This window comes from Erinaceus europaeus, chromosome 16 (genome assembly GCF_950295315.1).
Source record: "Erinaceus europaeus chromosome 16, mEriEur2.1, whole genome shotgun sequence".
In the NCBI taxonomy this organism is placed as follows: domain Eukaryota; kingdom Metazoa; phylum Chordata; class Mammalia; order Eulipotyphla; family Erinaceidae; genus Erinaceus; species Erinaceus europaeus.
The window spans coordinates 56,455,014-56,474,558 of record NC_080177.1 but is presented as its reverse complement, the minus strand read 5'-3'; the positions used below and the strand labels follow the sequence as shown (position 1 = coordinate 56,474,558).

Sequence of the window (19,545 nt, the reverse complement as noted above, 5' to 3'; positions counted from 1 at the left end):
CTCAATCTCTAGGCATTTCACCCAGCCCAGTGAAGGCAGAAGGGTAGAAGGATAAAATCCCTAACCTACTTTCTCTTACAGATTCTCATTTCTCAGCCCCAGCTTCTAGCTCAGCTTCCAGTATTTCACTGTTTCTAACCACGAGATTTAAAAGGCATGACTTGTACAATAAGAAAGCTCTTTCTATTGGGGAAAAACTCAGAATCTCAAAATAGTCATTCAGGTATGACAGAGGCCAGTGATCAGGTTCTCTTATTTGTAGGCCTATGGGGGATCTATTTTTGGAGTAAGAATTCTTCAGAAGATGCAGCTGAAGCCCTTTCTGAATGTGCACTCTACCTCATCTGTATGTTCACCAGTCTACTGCCATGTACAGGGAAACTCCCTTTTGAGAAAGTGGATACACTACCGTTCTTGTTCAGAGAGAAGACACTTCCCAGCCTGAGATTCATCAGCACAGTCAGTTCATCTCTCCTCTCTGGTTTTAGAGTTCTCTTTCCTACATGCTGCTCTGTGCTGTAGGGACAAACAAGCAAGGACTCTGACTCTTGCTCAGATTTACCATTTTGTCTTGTTCTACATTGTGGTTCTGAGGAATGTGTGCAATTGCTTATTTGGCTGGGTTCCTGTTTTCTGGTTTTTGTTTTTCTCCCTCCCTACACTAGCCTGTCCTGCTGCTGTCCATGGTCCCATACTGAAAGGGGAGCTATGCAATGTTTTATTCCTTTGCTTTCTTACTCCAGGAGATCAAAAGGTTATATCAACAAAAACAAAATTAACTCAATTCTTCACCACATACAGATGTTTATCGAGGTCTTACCTACATCATCTAATTTTTTTTTCTCGCAGAAATTCTTTGGGTGGGCATTTATCACACTGTGTCAGTGAAGAGCCAACGGCCTAGAAAGCATAAGTAACTTGCCCAAGTCCACAGAATGAGGGGCTAACAACACTGTGACTAAACTCAGGGCAGAATGTAAGGGAAACTTTTTTTCATATTTAAATAATTTCATTTCATCTCAGAAATAGTAGGAGGGGCCCCAGCAGGTATATTCAATCCACTGTAGTGGAGAACATTGCAGAATCCCTCTGGAGTGATATATACATGTTTTCTCTCAGGCATTTGGTTGTACCAAGTTGCTCCAAGTTTTTTTTAAGTTGGTATTATTCTTTATTATCTTTATTTATTTACTGATTGGGTAAAGGCAGCCATAAATGGAAAGGCAAGGGGGAGATAGAGAGGGAGAGAGAACGAGAGACACCTGCAGCATTTCCAATCCTTCCCCCTGTAGATGGGGACTGAGGGCTCGAACCCAGGTCTTTGCACATTGTAACATGTGTTTAACCAGGTGTGCCACAACCCAGCCCCTAGTTGGTGTTATTACTGTGGCTCCATGCCTGCACAACTCCACTGCTCCCAACAGAGTTTTTTCAGAGAAGAGAAAGGCAGAGTGGGAGAGAGCCAGAGAAGGAGGGTAGCACGGCACCGCTTCACTGTCCATACAGCTTTCCTTGTGGCTGGAGCTCCGAGTAGTGACTGGGGGACAAAGCGAGGTCCTTGGGAGCGGTGAAGTATGCACTCTTATAAGTAGCCTGTAAAGTGAGTGACTTTTAATAAAGGGACCACCGGAAGCTGATTCTTGGTTGTCCACGCAAGCTAGACCATGCCTCCTTCTCCTCCTTTCTGTCACCAGTAACATAAACTTCAAGGTCATACATGAATTATTTTAATAGAAATATTTATTGAATAGAGAGAAACTGAGAGGGAAGGGGGAAATAGAGAGGAAGAGAGAGACACCTGCAGCACTGCTTCACTACTCGTGAAGATTTTGCTCTGCAGGTGGGAAACTGGGGTCTTGAATCTGGGTCCTTGAGCATTGTGACATGAGCACTCTACCAGGTGTGCCCACTGTTCAGACCCTTTCATTTAAAAAATGTATTATTTTAATGAGGGGGGAGGGAGAGATACCACAGCACTGTTCAGCTCTAGCTTGTAGTATTCACTTTTCTATTTTATTTTAATTTTTAAAAATATTTATTTATTCCCTTTTGTTGCCCTTACTATTTTTTTATTATTGTAGTTATTACTGATGTCATTGTTGTTGGATAGGACAGAGAGAAACGGAGAGAGGAGGGGAAGACAGAGAGAGGAGAGAAAGACAGACACCTGTAGACCTGCTTTACCACCTATGAAGCGACTCCCCTACAGGTGGTGAGCCGGGGGGTTGAACCGGGATCCTTACGCCAGCCCCTGCACTTTGCGCCACATGCACTTAACCCACTGTGCTACCACCCGACTCCCTAATTTATTTTTTATTGTCATATTTTTATTGCCACCAGGGATATGGCTACAGTTAGGGGCCTGCATGACAAACCCACCATTCCTGGTGGCCATTTTCCCTTTTATTTTGATAGGACAGATAGAATTAAGAAGGAAGGAGGGTAGTCTGGGAGGTGGCACAATGATAAAGCTTTGGACTCTCAAGCATGAGGTCCTGAGTTTAATCCCCGGCAGCACATGTGCCAGAGTGATGTCTGGTTCTTTTTCTCTCCTCCTATCTTCTCATTAATAAATAAATACAATGTAAAGAAAAAAAGAAGAAGGGGGAACAGGGAAAGAGAAAGAGAGACACCTGCAGCCTTGCCTCATGCTTTACTCGAGAAGCTTCTCCCATGTGGGTGGGGGATGAGCCTGGGCTCTTGCACACGGTGCTGTGTGCACTCAATCGGGCGCACCACCACCTGGCCTCATACGCTCGAGCTTTTAATGAAAGATAAGAAAATGTTCTTGAGTCTAGGCACAAAGAGCTACAGTGAAGGACCTATAGTAAATGAATCACAGTAAAAGCTCTGCTGATCCTTAGAAAGGAAAGAAGAGAAACTGGGGCTTTAAGAAAATCTACAGTGGGGACTGGGTGGTTGCATACCTAGTTGAATGCACATGTTACCATGTGCAAACATCTGGCTTCAAGTCCCCAGTCCCCACCTGCTGGGGTGAAGCTTCACAAGTAGAGAAGTAGGGTCTGTGGTGTCTCTTTCTCCTTCTCTATATTCCTCTCACCTCTTAATTTTTTTACCTCTTCCCTCCTTCCTTCCTTCCTTCCTTCCTTCCTTCCTTCCTTCCTTCCTCTTTCTTTCCTTCTTTCATTCATTCTTTCTTTCTCTCTTTTTTACCAGAGCACTGCTCAGCTCTGGTTTATGGTGGTGCAGGGGATTGAACCTGGGACATGAGAATCTCTTTGCATAACCATTATGCTATCTACCCCCTGCCCAACCTCTCAATTTCTTTATGTCCCATCAAATAAAAGAGGGGGAAAAAAAGTACAGTCATCATGGAAATGAGCAGGACTCTGGCCAGTGAGGCCTCTGCTTCTCTGCTAGGTGTGCCCAGCTCAGCCACCACCCTGCCCCTTCCATGCCAACCCTCCCTCCGTGAACCCCTCCACTACCTGTTCTCCTCAGGGATATGGAGCGCCATCATCTGCAGGGGCTCCTGGCACTGCACCACCCAGCCATGGCGCTCCCTCACCCGCTCAGTCTCCACCTTCAGGAAGCTATTGGGCATGCGGCTCCAGAGCACAGGCTGGATGGTCTGGACATCGAGTCGAGGTGGGCATTGTGGGACTGGGTTCTTCTCCTCACTCTTAAATATGGCTGCTGATAGGGGCATTGCATTCTGGGGCAAAGCGGAAAGGCAAGAGAGGATAAAATTTAACACGTAGGATGGTGTCAGTAATGAGACAACGTGCCTGGCTCACCCATATGGCTAAGCATAAATTAGAGAGAAGGGGGGTGTTTTGAGGGACCTCTAAGGGCTTCACCAGCATTAACTAAGACTTGCATAATGGGCTGCCTGAGCATTAATTGATTCAACACCAAGAAGAATTAGGAAAAAAGGGGAAATGAGCCTAAAAGGGGAAAATTTTATCAAGTGAGCTTTCTGGTTTTTCTTTTTCTTTTCTGGATTTATTTGTTAGAGTGAAAGCAGAGCGTCACTCTGGTACATGTGATAGCAGGGATAGAACTTGGGACATCACGCTTGAGAAGTCTAACTAGTCACTGCTCTCTCCTAGGATGCTTTTATGAAATTTTATAGATTGTAGGAGCCCAGGGATGAACAAGAAGTGAAGCTTGAGGGTTTTCCATTTTCTGAGGCTTGGGATTTAACCTCTTATAGTTGCTACTCCCTTCTCTTGTTCTAACCCTTAGATGAGGAGACAGATAGATACCTTTAACTTTCCAAGTTCAAACTGGAATAAAGAGGTGCTTGTAGGCTGCAGGAAGACTGCTGGGAACACTTTGGTATTGGGCTCCACCTAAAACCGAAACAGACACAGAATCTGCTCAGAATTATAAAATCAGAGAGGACTCCGTGTGGTGTTGTAAGCAAAACCCTCATTATAACCTTATTTGGAAGAGGACAGCTAGCTGAACTGTCATTCTCCACTGCTCAAATTCTCAGGATCTGGTATGCCTGAGTGGGGGCTACCACTGCTCCCCACCTTAATTCATCTCTCATTCTGTCTCCTTAGGGTTGAACAATAGATATCAGTACTGTCATCTTTCCCAAGTAACTGCAGCCAATAGCTATCTCCACTGGCTCTTGGGCACTGAATAACTAGACACACTGGCTTTTCACAGAGCACAGGGATGCAGGGCTAACATCTTTACTCATTTCTCTTGCCCACTGCAGGGGATGACTTATAGAAGGGTGTGATTTCAGCATTATTTTTTTCATTTTTTTATAATGTTTATTTACAAAATGGAAACATCGACAAGACCATAGGGTAAGAGGGGTATAATTCCACACAATTCCCACCACCAGAACTCCATATCCCATCACCTCCCTGATAGCTTTCCTATTCTTTATCCCTCTGGGAGTATGGACCCAGGATCATTATGGGGTGCAGAAGGTGGAAGGTCTGGCTTCTGGAATTGTTTCCCTGCTAAACATGGGCATTGACAGGCCAATTCATACTCCCAGACTGTCTCTATTCCTAGTGGGGCAGAACTCTGGGAAAGCAGGGCTCCAGGACACAATGGTGAGGTATTTCTCAGAGGCCTCTTAGAGCAGAAACTGTCAGTCTTAGCACTTCTGACATCTTGGGCTGGGTATGTCTTTCTTCTAAGTGCTGCATTATGCACTGTAGGTTATTAAGCAGGATCCCTGGTCTCTACCCACTAGATCTCATTAGCATCCCCTCCCCCTCCACAGTCATGGCAACCAAGAATATCTCCAGAGACTGCCAGACTTCCTGTGGAGGGAAAAGCACCTCCCAGTGGAGAAACACAGATACATAGGCAGGAACAATGAGGAGAGGTGCTTCCCTGTAAACATGTAAAAGATTTGCTTCCTGAGTCTAGCTCCTTGCTCAAAACTTTTACCTTATATCTAGTCTCTCTAACCCCTTCTCTATCCTTTCTGGTATTTGCTTGCTTGCTTGCTCACTTTTGTCTCCACTGCCTATGTAGGTCTGAAATGAACTTTGTGAAGGAAGTTCAATCCATTTATAACACGCCTACTCTATACCTGTTTTCTGCCTGACTCTGGGTTTACAGACATAAAAAGGAAATTGTGACTTCATGCTTTGTAACTTTACCCATTAGCAAGAGACACCTCTGGGCTGATTCCTGACTCATCAAGTGCCTAAATGGGTGGCATCTAGATCAAAGTAGAAATTTAAAGTCCTCAACCTGAAACAAGGGGCTATGTGGCAGCTGGTCCATTACCTAGGCCAGCGAGAAGCCCCGAAGCCTGTGCTGGTGGAAAAGAAAAGATATGCAGAAGGCTTCCCAGGTGGAGCCAAGGCGCACCAGTACAGGAAGCTACAAGCCAAAGAAGTCAGGTCCCTATCCCTCAAGACTCTGCAAACTACAGAAACTACCAATCCAAGCTCCAGTGACCTCCTCTAACCTCTCTGAAAAAAGTAGAAGCTGTGAAAGCACGTAGATGCCCTGGGAGAGGTTGATTTCTACCACACAGGTTACAGACGGACATCTGTTTTCAGTGATTAATAAGGAAACATGGGGTTGACGGGTGACTTGTCCAGTAGAGTATACATTACTATACTCTAGGACCTGGGTTCAAGCCCTGGGCTACCACATGAACACCTGCTGTGGGGAAGCTTCAAAAGTGGCGGAGCAGTGTTGCAGTGTCTTTCCTGCTCCCTATCTCTTCACTCCATCTAGTGGAAAGGAAAAAAGAGAGGTCACTGGAAGCAGTAGAGTTGGGAAGGCACAGTGGCAAAAAGTAATTAATTAAAGGAGTGTGGATGAAAATGATAACTGGTGGGGGCCGGGTGGTAGCGCAGCAGGTTAAGCGCACATGGCTCAAAGCACAAGGACTGGTGTAAGGATCTTGGTTCAAACCCCCAGCTCCCCACTTGCAGGGGGGTCGCTTCGCTAGCAGGTCTGCAGGTGTCTATCTTTCCCTTCTCTCTCCATTTCTCTCTGTCCTATCCAACAACGACAGCAATAACAACAATAACAACAACGATAAACAACAAGGGCAACAAAAGGGAGAAAATAGCCTCCAGGAGCAGTGGATTCATAGCTGGATTCACTGCAGGCACTGAGTCCCAGCAATAACCCGGGAGGCAAAACATAGGGGGAAAAAAAAAGATAACTGGTGGTATGGTAAGCAGAATCCCAGGAAGTCGCTGTGGCCCCCCATGTTTATGCCTGTGACTGTGACATAGGGGAAGGAACTCTGCAGATGCAAGTGAGGCTACTGGATGACCTTAAGAAAAAACAGAGGATTCAACCTCCGGAGGCGGAGCTACGAGCAGCAGATCACTTTCTCTCCTCTCCTCTCCTCTCCTCTCCTCTCCTGGATCAACTAGGAATACCAAAGGAGACCACCCGGACCGAAACAAGACAGGACTAGAATGACCACAGAAACCCAGTAAATCACCCGTGAGTACAAACACGCGTGGCTGGAGACAGAGAGGAGAGAGGGGCCTAAGGAGAGATTAAGTGACTGCTAACAGTTTGACAGTTTGTCAGTGGAGACACCACCTCCAGTCTGCTCCACCAACAAGGGGACAGCTGAAGGGAGGAAAGGACTCCCCAGAGACTCACCAAGTGCAACTCTGAGTCTCCATTGCTACTACCCTCAGAATCTGGAGCAGCAACAGGGAGGGACACCAGGGTACAGAGATCTAACCGGGAAACTCAGGAGAAGACCTATACCTCGGTGGCATAGCTGGGGGGCTGTGAAAGTCTCTTTGCATAACCACTGGATTATCTCTGCCACACCCTGCTTTATCTCTTGGTCAGGAGTCAGTGATTAAGCCAAGAAGCCTATTGATAGTTTAAAAGCCCTCAGGCTACCATAGCCTACAGGGGAAAAAAAAAAAAGGCTTTTACACCATTGAACTCCAACTCAGGGATTGAAAAAACTGTTAACTTATATAAAATGGTTAAAACAACAAGAAAAAATAATGGAGACTCGAACCAGGACAAGAGTCCAGCTAAAAGTCCTCCAGAGGGCGAAGCACAAAACAACGAGTTCAACATCCAAACATTAGCTAAGGAAATAATAACAGGAGTGAGTAAAGAATTTGAAAAAATTGTAATCAGAACTGCAGGAACAACAAATGAGAATATGGAAGAAAATTCTAATAACCTCATGGTTATTAGAGAGCTGAAAGCTGAAATTGCTGAGCTAAGAAGGCAACTAGCTGAACAAGCTAAAACAGTATCAGAGCAGGGCAACAAAATAGATGAACTCCAGAAAGCAGTAGAGGGCAGAGAGAATAGAATCAATGAGGCTGAAGACAGAATTAGCAAGATTGAGGATGAATTAGAGACAACTAAAAAAGAAGTAAGAGATCTCAAAAAGAGATTAAGAGATGCTGAAAACAACAACAGAGTCCTATGGGATGACTTCAAAAGAAACAATATACGTATTATTGGCTTACCAGAGGAAGAAAGAGAAGGGGAGGAAGAAAGCGTTCTCCAGGCCATAATAGCTGAAAATTTCTCTAGTCTAGACAACACCAAAGACATAAAGATTCAAGAAGCCCAGAGGGTCCCAAACAGAATTAACTCAGACCTAAAGACACCAAGACATGTCATACTTAGATTGGAAAGGAATAAGGATAAAGAAAGGATCCTCAAGGCTGCAAGAGAAAAACAAAGAGTCACCTACAAAGGAAAACCCATAAGATTAGCAGCAGACTTCTCCATACAAACACTACAGGCCAGAAGAGAATGGCAAGATATCTATCGAGTGCTCAATGAGAAAGGCTTTCAGCCAAGAATACTATATCCTGCTAGATTGTCATTCAGACTAGATGGAAGCATCAAAATCTTCTCAGACAAGCAACAGTTGAAGGAAGCAACCATCACCAAGCCTGCCTTGAAAGAAGTTCTGAAAGGTTTCCTATAAACAACCAGACCACCACAAATAGAACATATATCAAAACACTCTAAAACTCTACAAGAATGGCGTTAAAATATCTTCAATCTTTGATATCAATAAATGTGAATGGCCTGAATTCACCTATTAAAAGACACAGAGTAGGAAGATGGATCAGAAAACACAACCCAACAATATGCTGTCTACAGGAAACTCACCTAACGCAACAAGACAAACACAGACTTAAAGTGAAAGGATGGAAAACTATCATTCAAGCCAATGGCCCACAAAAAAGGGCAGGAACAGCTATTCTCATATCTGACATGATAGACTTTAAAATAGATAAGATTAAAAAAGATAGGAATGGACACTACTTAATGCTCAGAGGATCAGTCAATCAAGAGGACTTAACAATTATTAATATCTATGCACCCAATGAGAAGCCATCTAAATACATCAAACTTCTACTGAAAGAGCTACAGCAATATATTAACAGTAACACAATCATAGTAGGGGACTTCAACACCCCACTCTCTCAACTTGACAGATCATCCAGGAAGAAAATCAGTAAAGACATAAGGGAGCTAAATGAAGAGATAGATAAACTAGAACTATTGGACATTTTCAGAGTCATTCATCCCAAGAAACTGGAATACACATTTTACTCAAATCCACATGGATCATTCTCAAGAATAGACCATATGTTAGGCCACAAAGACAGCATCAGCCTATTCAAGAGCACTGAAATCATCCCAAGCATCTTCTCAGACCACAGTGGAATTAAACTAACACTTAACAATCAACAAAAGATTAGTAACAGTACCAAAATGTGGAAGCTCAACAGTACACTCCTTAACAACTTCTGGGTCAAAGAGGAAATCAAGGAAGAAATCAAAATGTTTCGAGAGTTCAATGAAAATGAAGACACAAGCTATCAAAATATTTGGGACACAGCTAAAGCAGTCCTAAGAGGGAAGTTCATAGCTATACAAGCACACATTAGGAAACAAGAAAAGGCACAAATAAACAACCTGATTGCACATCTTAAAGACCTAGAAGAAGAACAACAAAGGAACCCTAAAGCAACCAGAAGGACAGAAATTACTAAAGTTAGGGCAGAAATAAATAACATTGAGAATAGGAAAACCATACAAAAGATCAATGAAAGTAAATGTTGGTTCTTTGAAAGAGTAAACAAAATTGACAAACCTTTAGCCAGACTCACAAAACAAAAAACGGAGAAGACCCAAATAAATCGGATAGTAAATGAAAGAGGAGATATCACAACAGACACCGCAGAAATTCAACATATCATGCGAGGCTTCTATGAACAACTATATGCCACCAAGTTAGAGAACCTGGAAGAAATGAATGATTTCCTAGATACCTACCAACTTCCAAAACTAAGTAAAGAGGAAGTGGATAACATGAACAGGCCCATCACAGCTAATGAAATTGAAACAGTTATGAAAAATCTTCCCAAAAATAAAAGTCCTGGACCAGATGGTTTTACAAATGAATTCTACAAAACTTTCAAAGAAGAACTAATACCTCTACTTTTAAAAGTCTTCCAGAAGATTGAAGACACTGGAATACTCCCTTCCAGCTTCTATGAAGCCATCATCACCCTGATACCAAAAGCAGACAGGGACACAACCAAAAAAGAAAACTACAGACCAATATCTCTGATGAACATAGATGCGAAAATATTGAACAAAATTCTAGCCAACCGGATACAGCAGTATATCAAAAAAATTGTTCATCATGACCAAGTGGGGTTTATGCCAGGCATGCAAGGTTGGTTTAATATACGTAAATCAATCAATGTGATCCACCACATCAACAAAAGCAAGACCAAAAACCACATGGTCATATCAATAGATGCAGAGAAAGCCTTTGACAAAATACAACATCCCTTTATGATCAAAACACTACAAAAAATAGGAATAGATGGAAAATTCCTGAAGATAGTGGAGTCTATATATAGCAAACCTACAGCCAGCATCATACTCAATGGTGAAAAACTGGAAGCATTTCCCCTCAGATCAGGTACTAGACAGGGCTGCCCACTATCACCATTACTATTCAACATAGTGTTGGAAGTTCTTGCCATAGCAATCAGGCAGGAGCAAGGAATTAAAGGAATACAGATTGGAAGAGAAGAAGTCAAACTCTCCTTATTTGCAGATGACATGATAGTATACATGGAAAAACCTAAGGAATCTAGCAAGAAGCTTTTGGAAATCATCAGGCAATACAGTAATGTGTCAGGCTATAAAATGAACATTCAAAAGTCAGTGGCATTCCTCTATGCAAACACTAAGTTAGAAGAAATTGAAATCCAGAAATCAGTTACTTTTTCTATAGCAACAAAAACAATAAAATATCTAGGAATAAACCTAACCAAAGAAGTGAAAGACTTGTATACTGAAAATTATGAGTCACTACTCAAAGAAATTGAAAAAGACACAAAGAAGTGGAAAGATATTCCATGCTCATGGGTTGGAAGAATTAACATCATCAAAATGAATATATTACCCAGAGCCATCTACAAATTTAATGCTATCCCCATCAAGATCCCAAGCACATTTTTTAGGAGAATAGAACAAATGCTACAAATGTTTATCTGGAACCAGAAAAGACCTAGAATTGCCAAAACAATCTTGAGAAAAAAGAACAGAACCGGAGGCATCACACTGCCAGATCTCAAACTATATTATAGGGCCATTGTCATCAAAACTGCTTGGTACTGGAACATGAACAGACACACTGACCAGTGGAATAGAATTGAGAGCCCAGAAATGAGGCCCCACACCTATGGACCTCTAATCTTTGACAAAGGGGCCCAGACTATTATATGGGGGAAGCAGAGTCTCTTCAACAAATGGTGTTGGAAACAATGGGTTGAAACATGCAGAAGAATGAAGCTGAATCACTGTATTTCACCAAATACAAAAGTAAATTCCAAGTGGATCAAGGACTTGGATGTTAGACCAGAAACTATCAGATACTTAGAGGAAAATATTGGAAGAACTTTTTTCCGCATAAATTTTAAAGACATTTTCAATGAAACGAATCCAATTACAAGGAAAACTAAGGCAAGTATAAACCTATGGGACTACATCAAATTAAAAAGCTTCTTCACAGCAAAAGAAACCACTACCCAAATCAAGAGACCCCTCACAGAATGGGAGAAGATCTTTACATGCCATACATCAGATAAGAGTTTAATAACCAACATATATAAAGAGCTTACCAGACTCAACAACAAGACAACAAATAACCCCATCCAAAAGTGGGGGGAGGAATTGGACAGAATATTCACCACAGAAGAGATCCAAAAGGCCGAGAAACACATGAAAAAATGCTCCAAGTCTCTGATTGTCAGAGAAATGCAAATCAAGACAACAATGAGATATCACTTCACTCCTGTGAGAATGTCACACATCAGAAAAGGTAACAGCAGCAAATGCTGGAGAGGGTGTGGGGTCAAAGGAACCCTCCTGCACTGCTGGTGGGAATGTCAATTGGTCCAACCTCTGTGGAGAACAGTCTGGAGAACTCTCAGAAGGCTAGAAATGGACCTACCCTATGACCCTGCAATTCCCCTCCTGGGGATATATCCTAAGGAACCCAACACATCCATCCAAAAAGATCTGTGTACACATATGTTCTTGGCAGCACAATTTGTAATAGCCAAAACCTGGAAACAACCCAGGTGTCCAACAACAGATGAGTGGCTGAGCAAGTTGTGGTATATATACACAATGGAATACTACTCAGCTGTAAAAAATGGTGACTTCACCGTTTTCAGCCGATCTTGGATGGACCTTGAAAAAATCATGTTGAGTGACATAAGTCAGAAACAGAAGGATGAATATGGGATGATCTCACTCTCAGGCCGAAGTTGAAAAACAAGATTAGAAAAGAAAACACAAGTCGAACCTGAAATGGAATTGGAGTATTACACCAAAGTAAAAGACTCTGGGGTGGGTGGGTGGGTGGGGAGAATACAGGTCCATGAAAAATGATGAATGAAATAGTGGGGGTTGTATTGCTAAATGGGAATCTGGGGAATGTTATGCATGTAAGAAAGCAGAAGTATACTAGAGTTTGCAGTGAGTACCTCCCTAATACTTCCTCTCCACTTTTCCAAGCTTTGGGTCCATGATTGCTCAACAATTTGTTTGGCTTTGTATGTTAACTCTCTTTTCAGTCACCAGGTTCCAGGTGTCATCAGGATGCCGGCCAGACTTCCCTGGATTGAAGACACCACCAATGTGTCCTGGAGCTCAGCTTCCCCAGAGACCCATCCTACTAGGGAAATAAAAAAATAAAAAAAAAAAGAAAAAACAGAGAGTCTATCCTTATGGATCTGATCTAGTAATGTATGTCTGTAGAGAGCAGGTATGTTAGGATTGGATGCAAGAAAAGAAGTGGACATGGCCTTGTTTTCAAAGGTGGAATGAGCCATAGGAAAAAGGAGTGGTGACACCATAGGAGCAGAGACAGGGTCCCTGTTGGTATGCATGAGACCCCTTCTGTTTCATTTGGTTTAAATCCCCCCTGCTTAACACTATTCTATTTACATAACCACTTCATTCTATTTATATAACCGCTGTTAACAAGCACCTCCCTCCAGGGCATTGGTTCAATCCCCACTGTTTCATGATATGTTTTTGCTCCACCCCACCTCGTCACACCCTGATCCTCTCCTTGTCACACGCTGATTGTCACCAGTCACTTTTCTCTCCACCCTCTCTATGTCACACCCTGTTTCCACCCTACTTGGCAAGTATATATAAAGACAGCATTGTGAGTTTTAGAGTACTGTACCTTGAATTTAGCTTAGCTCGTCTTAGATTGTGCTGCGTCCTGCATGAATAGAGAGATACTGCGTACAACCCAGACATGAGTCCCTGGTCATCTGTTACCCGCCCGTGAAGCCAGCCCGGCGAAAACAACCTAACCCGTCGAAAACAACAGGTCCCAGTGGTAGGCAGCAAGGACACAAGGACCTCAGATCCTCGGTGAACTGCCAGGCCAGATTCCACCAACAGCAAGACTGAGCTCAGAGCGGATGCTGCAGGAGAATCTACACAGACCCAGCTCAGTCCAGCTGACACCTGGAATCTGTTAGGCCCCTGAGGACCTGAACAATAAATCCAGTCAAACCCATGGAAGTGTGACACTGAATTTGTCTTAAGATGTTAATTTTGTGGGAACTTCTTTGGCAGTCGTTGTAAAAAAAAAAAAAAAAAAAAAAGGAGAAATTGGCTTTCTAGCTAAGTGCATCAGTTTAAATACAGTTACTTGTCAAACACTAAGACGGGTACTGTTCGTGCATGGGGTACATCACGGCAAACATGAGACAGATGTTTCTGTATTCACATACCATGTTGCGAGCCTACAGTCTAGTGGGGTGAGGAGTGAGCCTAAACTTGAGGCTTTTACAAGGTACTATGTACCTTGTATTTTATTTAGGCTACCTTTTATCACTGGATAATCTATTTTACCCTTGCAATAATAGCCATTTTCTTTCTAATCATGTGTGAAGGTCAGGGCACAGGAACTGGCCTGGCTAGAAGCTAGCCCCTCTCAGAAATCTGAATCAGAGCTGGCTGGGTTCTCAAAGCTCTGTGGCTAGGGTGGCAATAATCCAGGAGAAGCTCTGGAATATCCATTTTAGTTTTTCATTTCTTCCATGATTACATTAAGTGGGACAGAAAAAGGTTTCCAAATTGTAGAGCATTATTTAATGGGGAAGTCTCAAAACATGACGTGAGAGAATCCATTGCTCATTATTCTGGTTTTGGGGCCTTTCTGGATACATCGTCAATGTATAAATATTGCTGCCCCTGCGCATTTCAAGATAATTGAAAAATGGATGCTGGCTACTGCAGTGGAATAACAATTATCCCATTGCCTAGAGGCCAGTCACACAGCTCAATACACTGTTCCCATGCCTGGCATAGGAAGGGGCTGTCTGAGTATGAGCCTCCCAATCCCAAATTCCCGGCAATCTCTCTAGGTCAAAATTGGGGTAGAGGGTGGGTGGGGGAGAAGGACCAGGAGCACTGGACAGAGTGATCAGGACTAATATGCCCAGAGCAGAGGAGGGTGGCAAAGGCAAGTCACAACTTACAGGTAGGTGTGTTGTTGGTGCACCCAATTGAGCACACATTTTACCATGAGTCAGAATCCAGGTTTGAGCCCCCCACTTCTCCCCCCATCTCCCTTCCCCTTCCAATTTCTGTCTTATCTAGAAAAACAAACAGCAGGCATCTCAGTCTTTGCAGCAATTCCTCTTCTACCTTGTGAGCTCTTCCTGAGGCAAGCAGAGCACCCCGTGTGTGAAGCCCACTGAGGATTTATTTATTTCGAGACTTTTGAAACCCAACTAGCCTTAACAGTTATTAGATACATTAGAGCTCTCTGCAGCTTGGGGAGGGCCCTATCAGGCAAACTCATTCCAAAAGTTAATGGGAAAAAGCTAATGGATTCTGAAGGACAACAAGAATATATATACAAGAATTTTCTTAAGGGACAGGCAGGGCTGTGGGTAGGGGAAGGTAGAATCATGAGGAAAATGCTAGCAGATGACTCCTCTCTGCCTCAGAGCCTAGGTTCTCAAAGGCCTCTGTCTGAGATGGCAGGTGGGGTTGCAGTTGCTGGGTTGCAGTACTTGTGTCATCATGACTCTGTTTCCCCAGTGTCAGGAACTACAGGGGTGGGGCTGCGTACTGGAGTGAACCTCCATGCCTCTTCAGTCTCCAAGGAGGGCCTGGTGCATCCGTCCTTAGCCACCAAGCATTTCAGATTTGAGGTGGGGACATTCTCTCTCACTTTTGGAAGCCATCTTTCCAAACACAGGCCAACTGGCTGCTAAAAGACATTTTAGCTGGTACTTGCAACCGAAGGTTTATGGTAGAATCTGAGTTTTATTGCCAGTGGGGTAACACTGCTGGAGCTCAGTGCTTGTGTAACTCCACCATTCCCAGCAGTCATTTATTTTTCATTTAACAACAGGGTCAGAAACAGAGAGAAATGGAGAGAATGAGCGACAGATGAGACCCTGCTGCACTGACCCATCACTTGGGAAGCATCTTCCCTTTCTCCACCCCACAGGCACTCCCATGTGGTGGCTGGACATCTGAACCCACGTGCTCACCCATGGTAATGTGAGCTCTATCTGCCAGCTAGTCACCTTCTGGCCCCCTTGAAGCTGGGGTCTTAGCTATCTACATAGCAGCAGGAAGCTTTTAATCTGCTGTGGTTAGTTAAGATATTGGACCCCAAAAGACTACTGGCTCCCCCACACACACCCCTAGCATTGTCCTGAGCAGCAGTTTGCAGCAACTCCTTGCTTCTTATCAATAGTTCCCAGCCAGTCCAAAAACTTTCTCCCCATAAGCCATAAAAGCCCCACACTCTCTATTACTTCTCAAACATCCCTTCCTTCCCTCTCTAGACCACTTATTATGCTACACTTTCAACCTAGTATGTCCCTTCTCTTTTCACATGGAGGTGAGAGTATTATTTCCTTCCTTTCTTTTTAACCAAAGCACTGATCAGCTCTGACTTATGGGGGTGGGGGGAACTGAACCTGGGACTTCGGAGCCTCAGGCCTGACAATCTGTATGCATATAACCATTATGCTATCTACACCTGTGGAAAGTATTATTTTCTTTTATTGCTTCAATATCAGTATTTCTCCACAACACTCGCTTTTATGATCACTTTTGATGGAAGCAAGCTCCTTTATGAGTCTGGGTAATACTCTGTGTTCACATTTTGGATGACACTCCCTGCTGTTGTTGGAGAGTCCAGGAGACATAAACAATAATGACATAAGGTCCTCAACTTAGTATTTTCCAAGGTATGTTCTCTAGAACTCTAGGCTTATAGACCATTACTAACTGTTCAAATGTAAAAACAAAACAAAACAAAACAAAACAAGCCTATCAATTAAATAATATGAAAAATGCTTGGTAAGACTTGCTTTTTCTTTTAAAAATGGCTTTGTGTCTACATGATCTCACCATTACCAGCACTTTTTAAAAAAGATTTTATTTATTAAAGAGAAATATGGAAGAGAGAAAGAACCAGACATCACTCTGGCACATGTGCTGCCGGGGATCAAACTCAGGACCTCATGCTTGAGAGTCCAAAGCCTTATCACTGCGCCACCTCCTGGATCACTACCAGCACTTTTTAAAGATATGTTTATTATTGGATAGAGACAGAGATAAATTGAGGGGTGAAAGAGAGATATATATATAGAGAGAGAGACAGAGACACCTGCAGCGCTGCTTCACCATTTATGAAGCTTTCCTCATGCAGGCAGGGACCGGGGGGCTTGAACCTGGGTTCTTGCATATTGTAATGTGTGCACTTAACCAGGTGTGCCACTGTCTGGCCACCCCCAGCACTTCTTCCTTCCTTCCTTTTTTTTTTTTTTTTTTAAATCTAATCTAAGAGAGAGAGAGAAGCAAAAGGAGAGGCAGAAGACACAGAAGTAGCAGTAGAAGAAACAGGAGATGGGGGGGTGATGAAGACAACAATGACAACTATGACAATGAGTAGTGATAGCACCTGCAGGTCTCCCACATGGTTCCAGTGACTTGACCCCCAGTCCTCACACATGGTAGTGTGTGTCCTATGGGGTGAACCATCCCTTGGCTCCTAGAAATTTTTCTCTCTGAAGTCTTTCTCAAAAATTTCCTGTGCTAAATTGTTTTGCCAAACATTTTTTAAATGTATTTATTTATAAAATGGAAACACTGACAAGACCATAGGATAAGAGGGGTGCAACTCCACACAATTCCCACCGCCAGAGCTTTGTATCCTCCTCTCCCCTGATAGCTTTCCTGTTCTTTAACCCCATGTGAGTATGGACCCAGGGTCATTATGGGGTGCAGAAGGTGGAAGGTCTGGCTTCTGTAATTGCTTCCCCACTGAACACGGGCATTGGCAGGTTGATCCATACTCCCAGCCTGCCTCTCTCTTTCTCTAGTGGGGCAGGGCTTTGAGAACATGGAGCTCCAGGACATACTGGTGGGGTCATCTGCCCAGGAAAGTCCGGTTGGCATCATGTTAGTATCTGGAAACTGGTGGCTGACTGACAAACTTTCAATGGAGGCTATGATACGTGATATTTCCCCTCCAAACTTACATGTTCATCATGGATAAGAAACTTTTCTTTTGCTTGTTTTCTGTCATCGCTGGGGCTTTATCACTTGAGATCTATGACATTTTCAGACAGAATTTAACATAACACAAATATAAAGCACTGGAGCACTGTGGTTGGGGTCAGGTTTCAACCTGCCTTGTGCACATGGCCAGCATTTTTTTTTTACCATCCCAAGACTCCTTTTTAAAATATTTATTTATTTATTCCCTTTTTTGTTGCCCTTGTTTTATTATTGTAGTTATTATTATTGTTGTCATTGTTGTTGGATAGGACAGAGAGAAATGGAGAGAGGAGGGGAAGACAGAGGGGGGAGAGAAAGAGAGACACCTGCAGACCAGCTTCACTGTCTGTGACTCCATTGCAGGTGGGGAGCCGGGGGCTCGAACCAGGATCCTTGAGCTGGTCCTTGTGCTTTGCGCCACCTGCGCTTAACCCACTGCGCTACTGCCCGACTTCCCCAAGACTCCTTAAAGGAGATCATGCTTCCTGTGATGAGTGGTAGGTCACCCTATGTGTGCAGAATGTATGGTTTTCCCAAATAGTTCTACTGAATTTCACTGGCAATGATATAGGAACACACATTACTTATATAAGTGCAGTTTCCAAGGCGTCTGGAAGGAATCCAAGAAAATGCAGAGACAATACCCACCTGGCAAGCCAATCAGTTCTTACAGGTCTGTATTTTGAGCACTAAAGTTTCTTAACATCAGGAGTATCCTCATTTGCTGTTTGAACTTTGCATCGTGAGTGGGACAAGCAGCATGGAAACCATACAAGAAGTAGTTAGGGGATAAATGAGCCAAACAATGTGGAATGGCCTCCTTATCTTTTAGAACATCAGCTTGTGTGATCAGCCAGTGGGTATGGCATTCACCCACATTCTGTGCCTCTGTGTGAAATGGTCCCATGTGGTCTGCTTTTCTGGAGGGACTCACAGACCCTACACACTGCAGCAGGGGTGCGGGGCACAGAAAAAGAACAGAGTTGTGACCACACAGACTGGCAGACTGTGGTCTCAGCCCAGGAAACTGTCCCTACCTGGTAGCAGGTGCCGAGTTCTCTCCCATTGGCTGAGAAGGACAACATGCCCATTGCCAGGTCCACGAGGCAGCCGATCTCCAAGTCCACATTGCTCCGACTTGACCTCTGGGAAGTGGCCACTATGTCCCCACCCCAGACCATGTAGCAATTGCTACGCTTCACACTAGGAAGTAAACAAAGAGAGATGACCACAGAATATATACTGGAGTGGTCTGGGATGAAAATTCAGGAATGAAGTGTCCCACAGACCTTCCAAGGGAGTGTCCCAATAAGCCCCCAGTAATGAGTCCACTCAGTTCCAACCTAGTTCATTCAGGCACATGCTGCTCAATTTAGGGGTCTGGTAATCTCTCAAACTACTCACTTCCAAAGAGCACAAGGTCCAGCTAATGTTTTCATGAGTCAGGCCTGGCATACTTCCAAAACAGGTGATAGTGCTGACAGTGTCCCCATCTTTGAGCTGGAAACTGGAGGTGCAGTGAGGATGGCCATGGAGGTGGGTTTAATGATTTAATATAAGAGGTAGGAAAGAAAATTTGGGTTGAGAGGGCCTACAAAGTAGCTCACTTGGTCCTTGTGTTTTGTGCCTTGTGTGCTTAACCCACTGCGTTACCGCCCAGCCCCCATTAGCTCATTTGGATACTGCATTGTTTTGCATTGTGTGTGACCAGGGTACAAGCCCAACCTCCACAACACTGGAGAAAGCTCCAGGGCTGTGGTTCCTTTCACTTGCTCTGACTCTGTCTCTGTTTCTCTATCTGGAAAAAGGTCTCAAAATAATCACAAAAAATTATGGATTCAGAAGCATTTTCAAAAGCTATCAGCCACTGCAGACAGATGCCTGTGTCCCTTAGGATGGCAGGCCTGGACCCAGGAAGACTTGCAGAGTAGATCTATGATACTCTTCTCACCCCCAGGCCAATACTATCCTCCCCTGCCCCGCCCTCCC

General features: G+C 43.7%; 1 protein-coding gene across 1 annotated transcript in view; it reads right to left on the bottom strand.

The window, feature by feature from the left end:
• Window positions 1–19,545, bottom strand: part of RYR3 (ryanodine receptor 3) — a 691,732-nt gene that overhangs the window by 224,074 nt on the left and 448,113 nt on the right. The window contains exons 32-34 of the mRNA XM_060175180.1: window positions 18,594–18,759; window positions 4,230–4,316; window positions 3,450–3,676 (exon numbers count right to left, since the gene is read on the bottom strand). Of these exons, the coding sequence (XP_060031163.1) occupies window positions 3,450–3,676; window positions 4,230–4,316; window positions 18,594–18,759 (480 nt within the window). The remainder of the gene's footprint in view (window positions 1–3,449; window positions 3,677–4,229; window positions 4,317–18,593; window positions 18,760–19,545) is intronic.